The 20825-nt window shown below is 40.6% G+C and overlaps 1 protein-coding gene across 1 annotated transcript in view; it reads left to right on the plus strand.

Annotated features, from left to right (window-relative positions):
- The window catches only part of usp36 (ubiquitin specific peptidase 36), a 50479-nt gene that overhangs the window by 12444 nt on the left and 17210 nt on the right, over positions 1-20825 (plus strand). The window contains exons 4-11 of the mRNA XM_034190036.1: positions 1261-1371; positions 9662-9764; positions 9889-9956; positions 14754-14824; positions 14929-15011; positions 15146-15255; positions 15343-15485; positions 19589-19689. Coding sequence (XP_034045927.1) covers positions 1261-1371; positions 9662-9764; positions 9889-9956; positions 14754-14824; positions 14929-15011; positions 15146-15255; positions 15343-15485; positions 19589-19689 — 790 coding nt within the window. The remainder of the gene's footprint in view (positions 1-1260; positions 1372-9661; positions 9765-9888; positions 9957-14753; positions 14825-14928; positions 15012-15145; positions 15256-15342; positions 15486-19588; positions 19690-20825) is intronic.

Raw genomic sequence — 20825 nt, forward strand, 5'->3', positions numbered from 1 at the left:
GGGTTCTTCTTGGATACACGAAGGTGCCTGATAGTGAGAGACATAGACACTGTTAATGGCAAGATGTTGCAAAAGTCCAGTGGTTGTCTGTACCTGTCAGCAGTAAATTTGAGTAAAGGAGGATCTTCGAATTGTGACCTTGTGCCAACTGACCTCCAAATGTGTGACGTAAGCCGTTCTATTGCGTTGTCTCAGAAAAATGCTTTGAATTGATATATGTTCCTCCATAGTTGTAGAGTATGTTGGATATTTTTTTCTTTTCCTTTGTGTTTAACTGACATTCCCTCTGCCATTGTAATTCTGTTATCATAGAAAAGACATGCAGGTTCTGTGAAGTGGAAACTTTAAATTCTAGTCCAATTACATTTGTTCCGCAAATCTGACTGGTTAATCTCGTGAGATTTCTGACCGTAAAATATTGCGTTGACAGTGGCAAAATATTCGACCATTTCACATTTGATGTATTACTCTGCGCCTTGACCGCTTTGCTACGCAAATGTCAATAATGGCGCTGTCAGCTGAGAGTGAGAGAAACTGATGGAATGACGACACTGTTGCTATGGTAAGCTTCACCGACCGAATTACTTACAGAAAAATCACGAACGTACGCAAATCATCAGACACAAGGGGGTTAATCCCATTCTAATCCATCGTTTGCACGGTTTATTTTTCTGTAGGTAATTTGGTTGGCAAGGATTACTGTCAAGGCAGTGTCAGTCCAACAGCGGTCAGGGCGCAGTGAAAATCCATCAAATGTGAAACTGTAATTCTGTATCAGAATCCACATCGATTTTTTTTTATTTTTTTTGAATTTATTAGACACCCATGCAACAAAATTTCACTCATATACAACAACAAAACTCATAAACAAAGTAGTCAAAGAAAAAAGGGCAGTAAGCTAAATAAATAATGTACATGGTGCCTAAAAGGCGTAGGCAGAAGCAAAGCTTATTTCGTATTGCTTATTCCGTATGGTGGCTTAAAATGACCCATTTCGGCATTCTCGTCGGTAAATGACTCTCTCAGCTAACAGCGCCATTATTGACATCTGCGTAGCAGTGCGTGCAGCCGGTCAAGGCACAGAGTAATACATTAAATGTGAAACAGTTGAGTATTTTGCGACCGTGCAGAACGTTACACCTGATATTATACGGTCTGAAGTCTCACACGATTAACCAATCAGGAAAAAATGTAATTGGATTAGAATGTAACTTATTCCGTGTTCTCAATAGTGATTGTGTCTGTGCCCATGTGTTTCAGGTCACCAGTCAGGCTTTTGTATGATCTGTGTCATGCAGAATCACATCATCCAAGCCTTCGCCAACACAGGCAATGCCATCAAGCCTGTATCTTTCATCAGAGACCTAAAAAGTAAGACATCTTTAAAAAAAAAAAAAAAAAAAACCTTGACTGCAGCCTGTGCTTGTTTCAGTGTGCAAAGAGTCACATACCAGAATACTGTTCTATGCTCATCGTCATACAACAGTGTCTGAGACTAAGCACCGACCCGATGAGCCTTAGGGCCTGGATGTTTTTTTTTTTTTTTTCTTGCTGCTTTAGGTTCAGTGATGCAGCAGTGACACAGCTGGTAGCTGCAGTGTGTTAGCATAGCACTGAGACTGCAAACTGTGAGAGGGGATAGGTTGTGAGTTGCACTTTGACATGCTGAGCCACTGTATTCTCCAGGGAGTACTGTTCTTTCCCTCGTCCCCTTATGAGATGCTGCTGTCACGTCTCCTGTGTAGAGTGCCTTGATTAGAGAGACTGGCGACATGAGGAATTAAAAAAAAAAAAAAGGTCACATGATTGATGTTGCCATCTTGGGTTCAAAATAGCGTTTACTGTTAACCCCGTACCACCCGCCTCATTTTGGCTTGTCAGTATCTCACAAATAAAAAGTGAAATTTCCCATTGATGGGATATACAGGCTTAGAAGGGGTTAATCTGTCTGCATGTAAAGCTAGCTATCTATTTATTTGTTGAAAATGACAGGACATGTACATGATTAAAAGTCCGGCCGTTTATTTATTTCACACACCCCACCCCCACACTGTGCGGCCTGGGACCCGCAGCCTGACACACACCTGTTAAATCCTCAGACAGCAAAAGGCTGTGATTACACACTTTGCTGCTTTCAATCCTTTTGTCTCTCATCATAGTTTTTACAGTGTGCACACAGATAACATTTTGATAATGGATCAAATACATTTGGCACAAAAAAAAATTCAGAGGAAATTTTGACCCTGTCATTAATGAGGCGCACGTCCCGATGCAGGATTCCCCATAGATAATGGCTCACATCGGATAAATGTCCCGCCCGATCACAATGTATTTCCATTAAAAACCCAGAGCAGTCTGGACGTGCAGAGGTACAAATTAAAGTTCACCTCTGACTCACCGATTTGTGGAAAGTGGGAGAGGAGTCATTTCCCTGATTAAAAGTCCGACCGTTTTGTTTTTCAAACCATGTTCAGACTCGGAACCGCAGCCTGGCATGCACCTGTTAAATCAGACACAAAAGGCTGTGATTTGACACTTTTCTGCTTTTAATCCTTCGTCTCCCATCATATATAGCGCGCACACTGATAAATAGATCAGAAACGTCCGCACATTTACAGTACGAAGTTAGTAAAAGAGGAAAATGTACATCTTTTGATTTGGAGGTGATGATTGTAGAAAGAAAAGCTTGTTGAGGGTCAAATTAGTCCAGAATAAATCATAATCCAGAGATGGAGATTTTTAAAACTCACGCATGACATTGCATGACATGGAGTTACAGAGCAGTAGCTGCATAAATCAGGCTTTAAATTAATTAAATAAATCATCTTAAATTGTAAATTTGATAGCTTAATTATTTTTATATTTATTTTGATAGTACCTGTACCTGGATGTGTTGCTGTATGTGGTTAAATCATTTAAAAAAAAAGGAAAACATTAAAGGTCAGTTCAGCAGTTCAGCGCAGTTGAACCCAAAATGGTGCCATGTTCTGAGTTGACGCCACTCTCCAATCAAGGCACTCTACTCCTGTGCTTATTTTCCCATCCCCCTCCTGTTCGCTCCTTCTCTCAGATGCCTTCTGTCTCCTTGCAGTCTGGTAGGAGAATGTTGTGCACAAAATGTATTCCACCCTGGTACACTGCCATTTCAGCATCAGCAATGTAAATGCAACATCTGTGCATCTTGCTGTGCAAGCCCCCATATTTTCATCCATAAAACCTCATTGCAGCTGATTCTGGGATCATGTCAGAATCTCACAGCTAGAGCTCCCAAAAAGTTTGTTGTTGTTTTTAAACAGATGTCTTCCTTTCTGTGAAGAATGTTCTGTGAGCCATCTAATTGCTTTCGCCCCACTCCGGGGTGAGTTGTTGGCATAAATGTGCTAATCTCTGTGTTCCCCTTTTTCCCCATTAAGAAATAACAGTGAAGGTTTAGAGCTATCTTAGGTTTAATGTGAGATGTGACAAGCATCAGAATCCATGTCAGCTGAACTCACTTGGTGACTTAAGCTATTTATTATGTGGGTGGTTCTAACATTAGAAGCCATCTTTAAGTGCCCACCAAAGAGCGAGCGCTGTTATGCTGCCACCATGCACACACTCAGCCTAAACCAGCTTCACTGAAAATGACTTAAACCAGAGCTGTGAAAACTCCGCGGATACGCGAAATTCCGTAGATTTCATCATGGGGGGAGGTTGTACTCTGTAATCATGATCTTCACTGAGTTTTTAAAATGTCTATCGCAAAGTGTTCTTTTTTTTTTATGACATTGTGCAAGTTTTATAAGTCCGTGGTGGTCCGCGGACACTGATTTGTGTGTTACAGATACAAATCAGTGTCCTCAGATCCGCAGAGTTTCAAGGTGAAACATCCCTCTCTTAAAGCCTGGCTGTTGCGACAGTTCTTGTAAAGTGGGACTGGTTGGTTGCTGCGGCAATGCTGTATGGCTTCTGCATGAAGCTTAAGCTAAACGTAGCATGTGGACATTGCAAACCTTTAGAGCTCTAAAGTTTTTAAAAGAAGACTTGTGCAGCATGTCTCTGTTCGACATCGGACAGAGAGAAGATGGCGAGAAAGACTGTTTGAAAAAGTCTGATAAGGACAAGAATCCGTGGAATTGTCGTTGGCTTCATCAACACACCTGAAAGATAAAAGAAACAGAAAATGTGAACTGGTAAGAATTTTTCTCTCTGGAAAATAAACATTGTTCTGTTCAAACAGGATTTTAGAAAATATGTGACTTTTTTCATTGACTTTTTTTCATTGGAAAAAATGAATGTGGCTTTGAATGGATTTACATGAATTTACACAACAGTGTAAATCAGTTTTTATTAATGTAGACTTTTTTCATGGGAAAAAGACACTGTGGCTTTGAGTGGATTTAGAGGAATTTACACAAGGATATGACTTTTTTTATTATAAGGTACTTTATTGATATTTTACCATGATTTTCAAAATATTCTACAAGCTTTAGCTGTGGTTTTTGAAATGCTTTAACAGTCTTTTCAGTCTTGATGAATTTCATGTAGTTTAATTGTTCTGTTAATGCATAATTTGGTTTACAATTAAAAGGAAAATCATTCCAGGTCCTACTTCCACGTCATATTCTGTTATGGCAACATGATTGGCAGTTCAAATGAAAGGTTGAATACAGGGTCATTTAAATATGTACTAATTTTGAGACTTTTTGTTCCAGGAGATGCTGAAAATGTATCATTAGATAAAAAATTAATTTGGTTTCTGGGATCCCACGGGGCCAGAGACCCCGGCTCCTGGGGGCCTGTGCCCCCCAGACCCCCTGCAAATTTTCCTCAGATTTCACAGTTTTCATTTCACAAACCTGTTGAACAGAGTAATTGCTGTTGCTTTACATGAAGATTATTAATATATCAAATCAATTTTATTTATATAGCGCCAAATCACAACAAACAGTTGCCCCAAGCCGCTTTATATTGTAAGGCAAAGCCATACAATAATTACGGAAAAACCCCAACGGTCAAAACGACCCCCTGTGAGCAAGCACTTGGCGACAGTGGGAAGGAAAAACTCCCTTTTAACAGGAAGAAACCTCCAGCAGAACCAGGCTCAGGGAGGGGCAGTCTTCTGCTGGGACTGGTTGGGGCTGAGGGAGAGAACCAGGAAAAAGACATGCTGTGGAGGGGAGCAGAGATCAATCACTAATGATTAAATGCAGAGTGGTGCATACAGAGCAAAAAAGAAAGAAACACTCAGTGCATCATGGGAACCCCCCCAGCAGTCTACGTCTATAGCAGCATAACTAAGGGATGGTTCAGGGTCACCTGATCCAGCCCTAACTATAAGCTTTAGCAAAAAGGAAAGTTTTAAGCCTAATCTTAAAAGTAGAGAGGGTGTCTGTCTCCCTGATCTGAATTGGGAGCTGGTTCCACAGGAGAGGAGCCTGAAAGCTGAAGGCTCTGCCTCCCATTCTACTCTTACAAACCCTAGGAACTACAAGTAAGCCTGCAGTCTGAGAGCGAAGCGCTCTATTGGGGTGATATGGTACTATGAGGTCCCTAAGATAAGATGGGACCTGATTATTCAAAACCTTATAAGTAAGAAGAAGAATTTTAAATTCTATTCTAGAATTAACAGGAAGCCAATAAAGAGAGGCCAATATGGGTGAAATATGCGCTCTCCTTCGAGTCCCCGTCAGTACTCTAGCTGCAGCATTTTGAATTAACTGAAGGCTTTTCAGGGAACTTTTAGGACAACCTGATAATAATGAATTACAATAGTCCAGCCTAGAGGAAATAAATGCATCAATTAGTTTTTCAGCATCACTCTGAGACAAGACCTTTCTAATTTTAGAGATATTGCGCAAATGCAAAAAGTAGTCCTACATTTGCTTAATATGCACATTGAAGGACATATCCTGATCAAAAATGACTCCAAGATTTCTCACAGTATTACTAGAGGTCAGGGTAATGCCATCCAGAGTAAGGATCTGGTTAGACACCATGTTTCTAAGATTTGTGGGGCCAAGTACAATAACTTCAGTTTTATCTGAGTTTAAAAGCAGGAAATTAGAGGTCATCCATGTCTTTATGTCTGTAAAACAATCCTGCAGTTTAGCTAATTGGTGTGTGTCCTCTGGCTTCATGGATAGATAAAGCTGGGTATCATCTGCGTAACAATGAAAATTTAAGCAATACCGTCTAATAATACTGCCTAAGGGAAGCATGTATAAAGTGAATAAAATTGGTCCTACCACAGAACCTTGTGGAACTCTATAATTAACCTTAGTCTGTGAAGAAGATTCCCCATTTACATGAACAAATTGTAATCTATTAGATAAATATGATTCAAACCACCGCAGCGCAGTTCCTTTAATACCTATGGCATGCTCTAATCTCTGTAATAAAATTTTATGGTCAACAGTATCAAAAGCAGCACTGAGGTCTAACAGGACAAGCACAGAGATGAGTCCACTGTCTGAGGCCAAAAGAAGATAATTTGTAACCTTCACTAATGCTGTTTCTGTACTATGATGAATTCTAAAACCTGACTGAAACTCTTCAAATAGACCATTCCTCTGCAGATGATCAGTTAGCTGTTTTACAACTACCCTTTCAAGAATTTTTGAGAGAAAAGGAAGGTTGGAGATTGGCCTAAGATAGCTGGGTCAAGTGATGGCTTTTTAAGTAATGGTTTAATTACTGCCACCTTAAAAGCCTGTGGTACATAGCCAACTAATAAAGATAGATTGATCATATTTAAGATCGAAGCATTAATTAATGGTAGGGCTTCCTTGAGCAGCCTGGTAGGAATGGGGTCTAATAGACATGTTGATGGTTTGGAGGAAGTAACTAATGAAAATAACTCAGAACAATCGGAGGGAAAGAGTCTAACCAAATACCGGCATCACTGAAAGAATAATCAAGAAGTCACAAAAGCTGGAGTTTTGAACCTAACCAGACCCCTCCTACCGAGAGGCAGACTGCTATAGGCTGGTGACTAAACAATAGCTCTGATTAGCACCTATTGTGCTCTAGTTAGCACCCTCCTAATGACAGGGCAGCTGTCCCTCTCCTGATGGCTCCCTTGACTACTCTGCTGATGACGTGAATGACTCATTACCATGAACAAAAGACTGAAACTGCTTTGACCTGAGTACCCCATTGTAAACAGGGGATAAAGCGTGTCTCAGACCCCCTCCCTGGTTAAGGCTGGGTTTCAGACGTTTCACAAAGAATGCCTCCTTGACCCCGCTCTCAAACCATTTCTTCTCTCTGGCTAATATTTTAACTTCCTTGTCCTCAAACGTGTGGTTAGTGTCTTTAAGGTGGAGATGAACTGCAGACTGAGGTCCACTGGCGCCCTCTCTGCGGTGCTGGTATAGCCTTTGTGTACTGTAATGAAACTTATTCCCCACTGCTGGGTAGTCCATCAGAGTAAATGTAAATGTTAAGAAATGATCAGACAGAAGGGGGTTTTCAGGGAATACTGTTAAGTCTTCAATTTCCATACCATAAGTCAGAACAAGATCTAAGGTATGATTAAAGTGGTGGGTGGACTCATTTACATTTTGAGCAAAGCCAATCGAGTCTAACAATAGATTAAATGCAGTGTTGAGGCTGTCATTCTCAGCATCTGTGTGGATGTTAAAATCGCCCACTATAATTATCTGAGCTAAGCACTAAGTCAGACAAAAGGTCCGAAAATTCACAGAGAAACTCACAGTAACGACCAGGTGGACGATAGATAACAACAAATAAAACTGGTTTTTGGACTTCCAATTTGGATGGACAAGACTAAGAGTCAAGCTTTCAAATGAATTAAAGCGCTGTCTGGGTTTTTGATTAATTAATAAGCTGGAGTGGAAGATTGCTGCTAATCCTCCGCCTCGGCCCATGCTACGAGCGTTCTGGCAGTTAGTGTGACTTGGGGGTGTTGACTCATTTAAACTAACATATTCATCCTGCTGTAACCAGGTTTCTGTAAGGCAGAATAAATAAATATGTTGATCAATTATTATATCATTTACTAACAGGGACTTAGAAGAGAGAGACCTAATGTTTAATAGACCACATTTAACTGTTTTAGTCTGTGGTGCAGTTGAAGGTGCTATATTTTTTTCTTTTTGAATTTTTATGTTTAAATAGATTTTTGCTGGTTATTGGTGGTCTGGGAGCAGGCACCGTCTCTACGGGGATGGGGTATTGGGGGGATGGCAGGAGGAGAGAAGCTGCAGAGAGGTGTGTAAGACTACAACTCTTCTTCCTGGTCCCAACCCTGGGTAGTCACAGTTTGGAGGATTTAATAAAATTGGCCAGATTTCTAGAAATGAGAGCTGCTCCATCCAAAGTAGGTTGGATGCCATCTCTCCTAACAAGACCAGGTTTTCCCCAGAAGCTTTGCCAATTATCTATGAAGCCCACCTCATTTTTTGGACACCACTCAGACAGCCAGCAATTCAAGGAGAACATGCTGCTAAACGTGTCAATCCTGGTCCGATTGGGGAGGGGGCCAGAGAAAACTACAGAGTCCGACATTGTTTTTGCAAAGTTACACACCGATTCAGTGTTAATTTTAGTGACCTCCGATTGGCGTAACCGGGTGTCATTACTGCCGACGTGAATTACAATCTTACCAAATTTACGCTTAGCCTTAGCCAGCAGTTTCAAATTTCCTTCGATGTCGCCTCCTCTGGCCCCCGGAAGACAATTGACTATGGTTGCTGGTGTCGCTAACTTCACATTTCTCAAAACAGAGTCGCCAATAACCAGAGTTTGTTCCTCGGCGGGTGTGTCGTTGAGTGGGGAAAAACGGTTAGAGATGTGAACGGGTTGGCGGTGTACACGGGGCGTCTGTTTAGGACTACGCTTCCTCCTCACAGTCACCCAGTTGGCCTGCTTTCCCGGCTGCTCGGGATCTGCTGGAGGGGAACTAATGGCGGCTAAGCTACCTTGGTCCGCACCGACTACAGGGGCCTGGCTAGCTGTAGGATTTTCCAAGGTGCGGAGCCGAGTCTCCAATTCGCCCAGCTTGGCCTCCAAAGCTACGAATAAGCTACACTTATTACAAGTACCATTACTGCTAAAGGAGGCCGAGGAATAACTAAACGTTTCAAACCCAGAGCAGAGAAGTGCGGGAGAGACAGGAGAAGCTGCCATGCTAAACCGGCTAAGAGCTAGTAGCTGCGCTAAGCTAGCGGATTCCTAAAAACACACAAAGTGAATAATGTGTAAATAATTTAGAGGTGATTCAGCAGAGGGAGTGCTTTAGTTAAGGCACGTGATGATTACACTGTGAAATAAATCGTTATCTAGTTAACTAGATCAATCTAACTGTGCAAATTAAACAGCTAACAGATACAGCAAAACACCGCTGTGCTCAGGAACAGGAAGTGATACTGCAGTGAGAGCCAACCACCAATAGAGGCCATATATAAAGTATGTCATGTTTTCTTTTACTTGTTTGGAAGCCCCTGTGTCTTATATACTGAAAAATGACAAGTTTGTTATTTTATATAGCAATTATTAGTCTTATTCATATGATGTAATGAACTGAAACTCATTGTGACAAAAAAATGAGTGAATCTCATGGACTTATTTAATTACTGGCATGTTCCTTACTGGAATATTTGAACTGCACAAACTTAACATGTTGGGTTTTGTTGTTGTTATCTGTTGTTTTTTTAAGAAATTGCCAGACATTTTCGCTTTGGGAGCCAGGAGGACGCTCATGAGTTTTTGCGATACACGATTGATGCCATGCAGAAAGCCTGCCTGAATGGCTACCCTAAGTAAGCTTATGCTCTTGTTTTTCAAACTGTTAGAGTCCTTACTGTTTGGTTCTTCTTACAGTGACCATCTAAGGTTTTTTTTTTTTTTTTTTTTTTTTCTTTCTTTCTTTCTTTCTCTGTGTAGGCTCGACAGGCAGACTCAGGCCACCACGCTGGTCCATCAGATCTTTGGAGGTTACCTCAGGTCAAGAGGTAAGGACATTTGAAAAAGGAGAATAGTAATTTTCTATTTAAGTTACATTTCTTTTTGATGTTGAGGAAATTTTCTTTAAAGTGTGGCGGTGACAGTCTAGTGGTTAAGTGTTGGACTTAAGACCAGAGGATCCTCTGTTCAAAACCCAGCTGCACCGGAAAATCAGCTGCCTGAAAAGTATAAAACAAATATCTCCACCTATCAATCTATTCAGATTTGAACACGCACAAAAGTTTGTGATGAACTCCAGGAACATCAGCTGACAAGGAACTCATTGTGTGCTTTATAACAGCGCAAAATGAACTTTAGTCATAAAAATTATGGCATACAGCCCCAATCATTGCGCACCTGTTGGCTGTGATGTTGAAATAATTGTACTTTTTTCTTAAGTTCATGCCCAAACTCATTAATAATATCACTCCAGTCACCTTACAGTGGACGATCTGCTGTTTTCGTCACGGTGTTTGCGCATCCATCCAGCAGTCTTGAGATGCTCTCTGTGAGTTGTTTTTGTGTGGCCTGTATGGTGTTTGTATGTTTTTTGGGCTTGGCAGCTTTTCTGCGGAAATCGGGTGCAGCTTCATACTTCACAGCGACTATTGCTATCATGTTGGTTTGTGCGTGGATATCACAGGGATGCTAGTTTTCCGTCAAATGACGGAAATCCGTCAAAATCAAAATTCACTTTCCGTCATTTCCATCAGAAGTTCTCAAAAAAAAAATATTTTAATGCTTTACTTACTTTACAACACGCAGCTGCACGGGTATGATACCTGCGCGCGAGGGGGGCGTTCCGTGTCTGGCACTGGCTGGTTTCAGTAGCTGCGGCTTCAGTCACTGTGGAGTCCGACTGATGCTACTGCAGGGCTCAGGATGCTGCTGGGTTCTGTTCAAACGAACCACCATGTTTGTCTTTGATCGAAACGTTCTTTAAAAAGGAAAATTGACACTTAAAGCGAGAGCAGATGGTGCAGCTGTTGAACTGCGTCGGTAAGCGGGATAGGGGGAGGGGGGTGTTAGTGTTTTATTCTGTGATCGTCACTGAGTTTTTAAAAATGTCTTTTGCAAAGTATTCTTTTTTTAACAACATCGTGCAAGTTTTATCAGTCCGCCGCGGTCTGCAGACACTGATGTGTGTGTTACAGATACAAATCGGTGTCCTCGGATTCGAGATTTGAGGAGAAAAATCCCTCTCAAAGCCTGGCTGTTGTGACAGTTGTCGTAAAGCGGGACTGGTTGGTTGCTGCAGTGACACTTTGTGGCTCCTGCAAGATGCTAAAGCTAAACGTAGCACGTGGTCATCGCAAAATTTTAGAGCTCAAGTTTTTAAAAGAAGAATTGTGCAGCATGTCTGTGTCACGGGCCGATATCAGAGAGAGGGAAGATGGCAAGAAAGACGGTTTGAAAAAGTCTGATAAGGACAAGAATCCGTGGCTTCATCAACACACCTGAAAGATAAAAGAAACGGGAAAACTGAACTGTGCCATCAGGAAACACAGTAAGAATTTTTCTCTCTCTGGAACATAAACGTGCTGTTCAAACAGGATTTAGAAAAAATTGTGACTTTTTTTTCATTAATCTTAACTTTCTTTCATTGGAAACAAAGACTGTGGCTTTCAGGTATTTACATGAATTTACACAAGAATGTAAATGAGTTTCTATTAATGTAGAATTTTCATGGGAAAAAGACACTGGCTTTGAGTGGATTTACAGGAATTTACACAAGAATATGTGGCTTTTTTATTATAAGGTATGTTATTGATATTTTACCATGATTTTCAAAATATTCTTCGAGCTTTAGCTGTGGTTTTTGAAATGCGTTAAGTGTTTTCAGTTTTCCTGAATTTCATGTAGTTTAATTGTTCTGAGTTAATGCATAATTTGCATGGGTGCAATTTGGTGGGTGATATGGGGGGACATATCCCCCCCCTCCTTTTCAACCAGGGGAGACAGAATATGGTATGTCTTCACCCCCCCCCCCCCCCACCCACCCACACACACACACATGTGTGTACTTGAAACATGCTATGCCAGTCTTATTTGCAAAACCATGTCAGAATAGTATCTTTGTTTCTGCAAGTTTGTATTTTTAGCAGCATTGACTTGTTTCCAACACCTGTTTCTTGTTGTCACATTTGGAATTTTCTGGGACTGCATTTGCCCAGATTTGAAACCAAAAATAGTTGCCTCTAGGGACTAGTGTTTACACATAAGTATCAATGGACCATATGCTAATTTACTAAATTCTGAAAGTTAGAAAAGGAAATCAGAAAAGCTATCTGGGACCTCAGAAAGCCCATCTGCAATTATTGCTTGATCTCCAAAATCAGTCTGTGCAAGCGAAATTATGTTCAGTAAGAGTGTTGTCATTAGTGCCACTTCGAAAATTCAATTAATAAGTAATTTATCCTAAACTTATGTTTTTTCAAACTTACGCGAAAACAAATCTTGAGAAAAAAATACAGTGTGTAATAGTTAATAATTATTAAGAGCCTGTTCTTTCATATTTATGAATACATTTTACCACATTGCAGTTGTTTTTTTTTTATGAGAACTCAACCTATCATTTTTGAGTTCTACACGTAGTGATGCCTTATTTACACCAGGATGTTAATAAAATCAATACTGGCTATTCTCAGAATAAAGTACTTATATCCACAGTTTCAAATTGCATAAGTCGAATGGTGTCCACTTTATGGTCTTCTCAAAACATTAAAATTACTGTTCTGGATGCTCAGAATGCATCTGAGCTTATCTAGAAACCGTTCGGCCCTATGGGCCTCGTGCTTTGCCCCCCCCAATTTCTAGTTCTAAATTGTGCCCTTGATAATTTGGTTTACAATTAAAAGGAAAATCATTCCAGATCCTACTTCCACATCATATTCTGTTATTTCAACATGATCATTAACTGTTCAAATGAAAGGTTGAATACAGGGCCATTTAAATATGTACTAATTTTTTTTTTTTTTTTTTTTTTAGGAGATGCTGAAAATGTATCATTGGATAAAAAAAATTTAATTAATTTGGTTTCTGGGACCCCGGCTCCTGGGGCCTATGTCCCCCAGACCCCCTGCAAATCTTCCTCAGATTTCACAATTTTCATTTCACAGGCCTGTAAATGAGGCTAAACTTTAGTTCACGTTTTACATTTGATGTTAATGTTTGCAGTCTTGATCCTGTGTGTAAAATGCTGGCTAATGTGGTACTAATGGTATTTATCTTTAAGTGTGAGGTGAATTAAATAGAAGGAGCTGACTGACCGTCAGTGAACCTGCTTGTAAGATAAAGGTAATGGTCAATAAATCCTTACAGCATTTGACAATATATGTATGTCGATTTATGAGGTGAAATTTTCTAAAATCATTTGCAAAAAAGAGCAAAACAAATTAAGTTGTCTAAAGCATGGACAGCATTTTTTTTTCTCACTTAATTTTGTTATGGTAAAAGACATCAGGCTTAACCACATTGAATTTTTAAGATTTGCACTGCACAGGGCGAGGTTTGTTTGTTGCATTACATTTCCAAGCTTCATAGTAGAGAGGAACACAGAATTTACTCTTTATTTTTGAAGAAGGTTCTTTTATGTTCTGCTGCTAATCCAACAGACAAAATTTGCAGCCCCTTCCCCATCAAATCAAACACTTGACAAGTGGTTTAAAGGCTCAGATAAATGAAAAACTCTGAAAACTGTGAACAAACATTGAATATGATATCAAAGAGAACTGAAGTCAGATGACCATAAGTTTTAATGACTGTCGATTTAATCTTGTAGTATTCATGTTGCTAATTTATTTAAATTTAAATTCATTAGACATTAAAAATCAAAAGAAACGGAATCATCTGGAACAATGCTAACAGAAGTTACTAGTATTCCAAGAATGCATCATTGGCAGAAAAAGGAAAATATGTACATATAGTTAACTTTTCCTTGATCTCATATTTTGATGAGAATGATGGTTGATCTGAGGGTTCATTATTACATAAACTTACACATAAACTTTTTTACATAAACTTTTCTAAGCAGATTTATTTGGATGTCTTATTTTGGTATTGTATATTGGGTTATAGTGCCAGTGGAAAAATTGGTATCACAGTGTACAACTTTTTTTGCAGTCAGAGATGCACTTTTTTATTTAGAAAAATCACTGAGGAAAAAGTGATTTTTCTAATTAAGAATTGTGTGTCCATAATTCCCCAGAATGCACCAAAATGCACCTTTTTTTTTTTTTTTTTTTTTCCCCCGGCGGGAGGCATGCCCCCAGACCCCCCTAGTACACTTCATGCCTGTGCGCTCGTATTGTGCAGCTTCGCTTCACAAACTGTCCACAGCCAAAAAATGTTCAGTCAAAAAAAAAAAAAAAAAAATTCTCACCAGCACCCATGATATCGAGAGGATCTTGCCAAATCCTGGCGGCAGCGGAGCACCTTTTTGACATCATGCGCCGTTCAATACAGTTTCATGACTGCACAAGAACCGCTGGACAGACCCTGTCCCTTTTGCAAAGGGGATTTAAGGGCCCTTGGGCAAGGTCCTTCATCCCAGAGTTGCTCCCGGTGTGTAGTGAGCACCTTGCTTGCCAGCACCCTGGCATCGGTGTATGAGTGTGTCTGTGTGAATGTGAGCCATAACTGTAAAGTGTTTTGAGCTTCTGATGTAGATGGGAAAAGCGCTGTATAAATGCAGTCCATTTACCGTTCAAAGTTAAATTTTCCTTAAGTGTGACTGATGCTGAAAAGCCAGAAATTGATTAGTGGTGGATTTTTTTTTTTTTTTTCTCTCCCCTTTTTCTTTTCAGTGAAATGCTCTGTTTGCAAAAGTGTGTCAGACACCTACGACCCTTACCTTGACATCGCTGTTGAGATACGGGTATGTTTTTCAAAATGTGAATGTCATGTTATTTCTAAGGATCACTTGTGTATGTCAAAATTTGTTTTCTTTGAGCTTAACAGTGAGCAATTGTCCTTTTTCAGCAAGCGGCAAACATTGTTCGTGCACTGGAGCTTTTTGTTAAACCGGACATACTGAGTGGAGAGAATGCCTACATGTGTGCCAGGTAAGTACCACTGATGTACGCAATTTTTTTTTTAATTTTTTTTTTTTATTCCCAGTTGCACTCATAGCGTGTAGCATCCACAAAACTTTGTTAATCCTTTTGGAATAATACTTTTGCGTCCCCCTGTTTTCTAGGTGCAAAAAGAAAGTGCCGGCAACCAAGCGCTTCACAGTCCATCGAACATCGAATGTACTGACCCTTTCACTGAAGAGGTTTGCCAACTTCAGTGGAGGAAAATTACAAAGGTTAGAAATGGGAGAACATTCTCACCACCTATGGATATTAAAAATGGCTGATTAATTTATCAGTGTCTCATATTGGTCTTTGCCCTAGGATGTTGGATACCCAGAATTTTTGAACATTCGCCCTTACATGTCTCAGAGCTCAGGTGACCCTGTTATGTATGGCCTCTACGCTGTTCTTGTGCACTCTGGCTACAGTTGCCACGCCGGGCACTACTACTGCTACGTCAAGGTAAAATGTTCTGATGCACTGAGTAAATGCCATCACAAACAAGGTGCTTAAAATGGCTCTCTATAGGGAATGAGGCAAGGAGGCAGGGGGGTTGCTGCAGTGCTGCAGAAAAGGTGTTTTGACTGTTGTAAAAAGTTAAGAGTTGGGGAAAGGTCCAACAACTAGTCAATTCATTGAACTTATATCGCGCCAAATTGCACCATGCATCACCACGGGGTGCTTCACATGGGTAAGGTCTAACTTTACTGGCCCGCCTGAGCCAAGCACATAGGCGATAGTGGTAAGGTAAAACTCCCTCTGGTGTTTTTGTGGAGAAAACCTCAAGCAGACCAGATGCGAAGGGGTGACCCACGACCCACTGCTTAGGTTATTCTACATTGCACAGTCCCACAGTTGACAGTGCATGTCAGAGCACAAACAAAGCATAAAGTCAAAGGAATTGTCTGTAGGCACAAATCTAAGGAAGTGTACAGAAACATTTCTGCTGCTTTGAAGGTCTGAATGAGCACAGTGTCCTCCATCATCCCATAAATGGAAGATAGGATCCACCAGGACTCTTCCTTGAGCTGCCTGCCCCTCTAAACTGAGCAATCAGGGGAGAAGGTCCTTAGTCAGGGAGGTGAAGAAGAACCCAATGGTCACTCTTCCAGAGCTCCAGCAGATCTCATTGGAGAGAGGAGAACCTTCCAGAAGGACAACCATCTTTGCAGTGATCCACTAATCAGGCCTGTATGGTAGAGTGGCCAGACAGAAGCCACTCCTTAGTAAAAGGTACATGGCAGGCCACCTGGAGTTTGCCAAAAGGCAGCTGAAAGACTCTCAGACCATGAGAAACAAAATTCTCTGGTCTGATGAAATGAAGATTGAACTCTTTGGCATGAATGCCAGGTGTCATGTTTGGAGGAAACCAGGCACCATCCCTACAGTGAAGCATGGTGGTGGCAGCATCATGCTGTGGGGATGTTTTTCAGCGGCAGGAACTGGGAAACTCGTCAAGATTGCGGGAAAGATGAATGCAGCAATGTACAGAAACATTCTGGATGAAAACCTGCTTCAGAGCACTTTTGACCTCAGACTGTGGTAACGGGTCATCTTTCAGCAGGACAGTGACCCTAAGCACACAGCCCAGATGTCAAAGGAGTGGCTTCAGGACAACTCTGTGAATGTCCTTGAGTGGCCCAGCTAGAGCCCAGAACTGAATCCGATTTTAGTATCTCTGGAGAGATCTGAAAATGGCTGCGCACGCTCCACATCCAACCTGATGGAGCTTGAGAGGTGCTGCAAAGAGGAATGTGCACAACTGCCCAAAGGTAGGTGCGCCAAGCTTGTGGCATCATTCAAGAAGTCTTGTGGCTGTAATTACTGCCACAGGTGCATCAACAAAGTATTGAACAGAGGGTGTGAACTTTGATGGGGAAAAATGAAATTGTTCCATTTTAGAATAAGATGAACATAAAATTAGGAAAAAGTGAAGCGCTATGAATAATTGTGGATGCACTGTAACCATAACCGGATCAGATAAAATACAACATAAAAATTACAAATATGCAAAACTCAATGAAGTTATCAATAAGGTACATAGTGGAAAGTGCAATTGTAGGTTGTTACACAAAGTCCCTGTCAACGTCCATTTCTTTGGAGCGTGTGTAGGTTGAGTAACTTGAATTTTTCCTGTCCGTCAGTCATTGTTTCAGAAGGCAGTGTTGGGCTTTGTTTCCCCAACAGTAGCCATAGCGCCTCAAACAGAGGGACGAGCGTAATCGATTAGCTGGAACTAACCGCACGTAGAGCAGTCCCAAACGGTAAACCAACAGAGTAGCAGAGAGGTTACTAAAGTGGTTGCTGGGAGCTAGCCTTTTGTGTAACTAAACAAACCAAAAATTTAAATGAGTCTGAGACCTGTTCCATTGTTAATCACACAGTTAGGTAGAGGATAAAATGGTTTGATAAACATGAGTATGTTAACTATACAAAAGGGAAAACAGATGAGTGTTTAATCTGGACTTGAAGGACTCCAGAGAATCAGACCATTTTGTTGTCTCAGCAGGCAGATTGTTCCACAGAACTAGCTTGCAACAAGAGTAAGCTCTGTGGCCTGCAGACGTATTTGTGATGGACAGAAGTCCTGGGTAGGCAGAGCCCTGGCTGGTACGCAACACTTAATTATGTTGGCCAAATAAGGATGTGCTAGTCCATGAAGGATTTCTAGCTGGCCCAGGTGAGCTTATGCCGTGGGTCGTGTGTCTGTTGGCGGTGGCGTGTGTAAACTTTTTCTCCAAAGCCACTGGACCAATGAAACTGAAACTCGGTGTGTCCCATGAGGACACCAATGTTTGTTTGAGGCGTTCCGATCCAATTTGTCAGCTATTTGTCAGCCATTTATGACACAGTTGAGTTGAAATTTGGTACATTGGTAGCAATCAGGAAGCCTATAAATATATCTGACAGGCTTTGTGAAATTTTTAATTTTGACCTTGGTATGTGACCATTGGACTGTGATCACACCCACTTTACCATTTGTCACTTTACGCATCTCAGTAACCACTGAATTTATTAAGCTGAAACTTGTTATGCATGCTCTTACCCATGAGGACACCAAAGCTTGTTGGAGGCTTTCTGATTTGATTTCATATATGGCAGCAATAGCGGCCATCTTGAAAATAACATGTATAGCCATTTGTCAGCCATTTATGCAGCAGTTGAGCTGAGATTTGCTAAATCTGTAGACAGAGAATAGGATATTGCAGTAATCCAATCTAGAAGAGATAAAGACATGGAAAAGAGTGCCTGCATCATCCATGAACAGGATAGGACAAATCCTCACAATATTACGGAGGTGGAAGAAAGCAGTCCTAGTGAGTTCTCTAATGTGCAAGTCAGTGGAAAGTGTGTAGTCGAAAATTACCCCAAGATTTTTCACTTTATGACTGCGACATGTAACACATGAGTCTAGGTTAGCGTTAGCTTTTCAAACTGATGTCTGTCTTCTAGTACCACTGACCATCATCTTGTTCTTCTCCGAATTTAAAAGTAAGAAGTTGCTAGGCAGTTTTTCACTGAAGCCAGGAAGTCCTCTAAAGTGTTATTGTGCGTGAGATTATTGGCAAATACAGCTGATTGTCGCCAATGTAACTGTGAAAGGTAATCCCATAATGTTGCAGTATCTATCCAAGGAGGGACGGATACTGAGGGAGAAGAGCAGGGGTCCTAAAATGGACCCATGTGGGACCCCATATTTCATAGGCACAAGATTTGAAGTGACATTATTGTCAAGGATACAATGAAAGCAGCTAGTTACATAGGTTGACGACCACTGTAAGACATTTCCAGCGATCCCAAAATGGTTCTCAAGCTTATCCAGTACTATACAGTGATCCACATGTCGAATGTAGCAGTGAGTTCTATCAATAGTAGTATCACAGCGGAGTCAGCTGTTTCAGCTGTTTCAAGTTCATGGCAGGACTGAACCTTGTCAGTTCCTGGACATCCTAATAAATTTCCTGTCATCTGAGGGTGACAAATTGCATCTTCTTACAGACTTTGACAGAGTGGTGACACATCAGGCTAACTTGTACTTGCATACAAATGTTTGAACTAATGGTCTTGGAATCTGCATTTGTTTAGAAATGGCTCTAAGAGACCTTCCCAACTTGTGTAAATCTACAGTTGAATATTCACATTATTCCAAGTATTGTCAGTCCAGTGAGTGCTGTCAACCACATCCTGTTTATGCTGACAGAGATTACTCATAAGGATTTAATTGGCCTTGGCCTTGTCATTTTAAGACATTGTAGAACCTTCAACACCACTTGGTAAAAGATTTACATGTCTGCATGTTTAAATGTAAGTCTATAATTCTGACTCTGTGTGGATTAGAGAAGATCCAAAATAAATTAAAACATGTGCACCCAATTCTTTTTTTTAAGTCATTAATGACTGGCAAAGGACAGTTCAAAGGCATCATTAAAAGACCAAAATTGGCATGACAGCCATGCTACTTTTGGTCTTAAATGTCTCCAAGTTACATAAAGGATAGATTAATGGTGGTATTTGGGTGCCTTTGTTTCTTTTATGCTTAACCTTTCTTTTGTTTTTGTCAATAGGCAAGCAACGGACAGTGGTACCAAATGAATGATTCAATGGTGCACTCTAGCAACATCAAAGTGGTCTTGAACCAGCAGGCGTATGTGCTGTTCTATCTGAGGTAGGACATGGGATTTTCCTGTTTCTTATAGATGTTTCCAGGCATACACGGTAATAATTTTCAGGAACTTGTCCCATGCTGGTGGGTTTGGAGATGGCACCTCAATAAACGTTGTTCCTTGTGTAGCTTTTGTTAATATGAAATCTTTGCAGCAAGCTTCCGATGGATGCTATCTAATGCACACTTCTTCAACAGTTCTGTATGTATATATCAGGAATGTGATTTAGCAATGGAGAAATCTGAAGAAAAATAAACCCCTAGCTTGGGGGGTCCAGGGCCCCATCCTCTGACCTGAATTTTATTAGCAAAGTTACACGTCATTGCAGTCCATTAAATAATATACATCTGTCCCTACCTGTAGGCCTATTATGTGTCCAGCAGTAAAAGTATCCAAATTGTACTTAAGATTACTCAATATTCAATTTCACCAATAGAAAAATGGAGTTTGACAAATTATTATGCAAAGCTTGACTCAGCAGTGTTCAGTATTTGAGTGGAGAAATAAGGTCATATTGCCTACATCCTTCTTAGACTTACCGGCTATGAAATAATATTAGTACAACTTAGTTATTCTGAGACATTGTACCAAATAATAAGATGCCCATTAATAATAACTTAATCAGTAATGAAAATAAGGAACTTTTGTCTGGTCCTGAATGAGAGCAAGGTGTCCAAAGTTTTACAGAATATTTAAAAATCCTTAATTGTTGATTTAAATTGCAACATGAACAATATCTGTGAATTAAAAAAAAAAATGCTTTTGATAACTAAGAGAGAGAAAAGGCGCAAAACTCATGAGTTCATTTTGTTTATTTATATTTATTTTTTTACAAGATGAGGATGTCCACATTGTATGGTGAGAAGGTAACAAGAATAATTTTATTTGAAAACCTTATCTGGATAAATATGTTTTTCTTACACACGGATCAGAATTCATTCAGTACAGCAGTCCTGATCAGCACATGGTCGGGAATAAGTTGTGCGGAACGGTGGGCTTTCTGGACAGCTTGGCTACACACATGCTTTGAGCACGATTGGGGGTTCACATGGCTCACAGCTGCTGAGGGAAGAGATGCCGGACACTGTGCCCTGACCGTTAATAGAGGTTTTCTGTGTGTGGGTTGGTGGGTGGTTGG

This window comes from Thalassophryne amazonica, chromosome 16 (assembly GCF_902500255.1).
Source record: "Thalassophryne amazonica chromosome 16, fThaAma1.1, whole genome shotgun sequence".
Taxonomy (NCBI): domain Eukaryota; kingdom Metazoa; phylum Chordata; class Actinopteri; order Batrachoidiformes; family Batrachoididae; genus Thalassophryne; species Thalassophryne amazonica.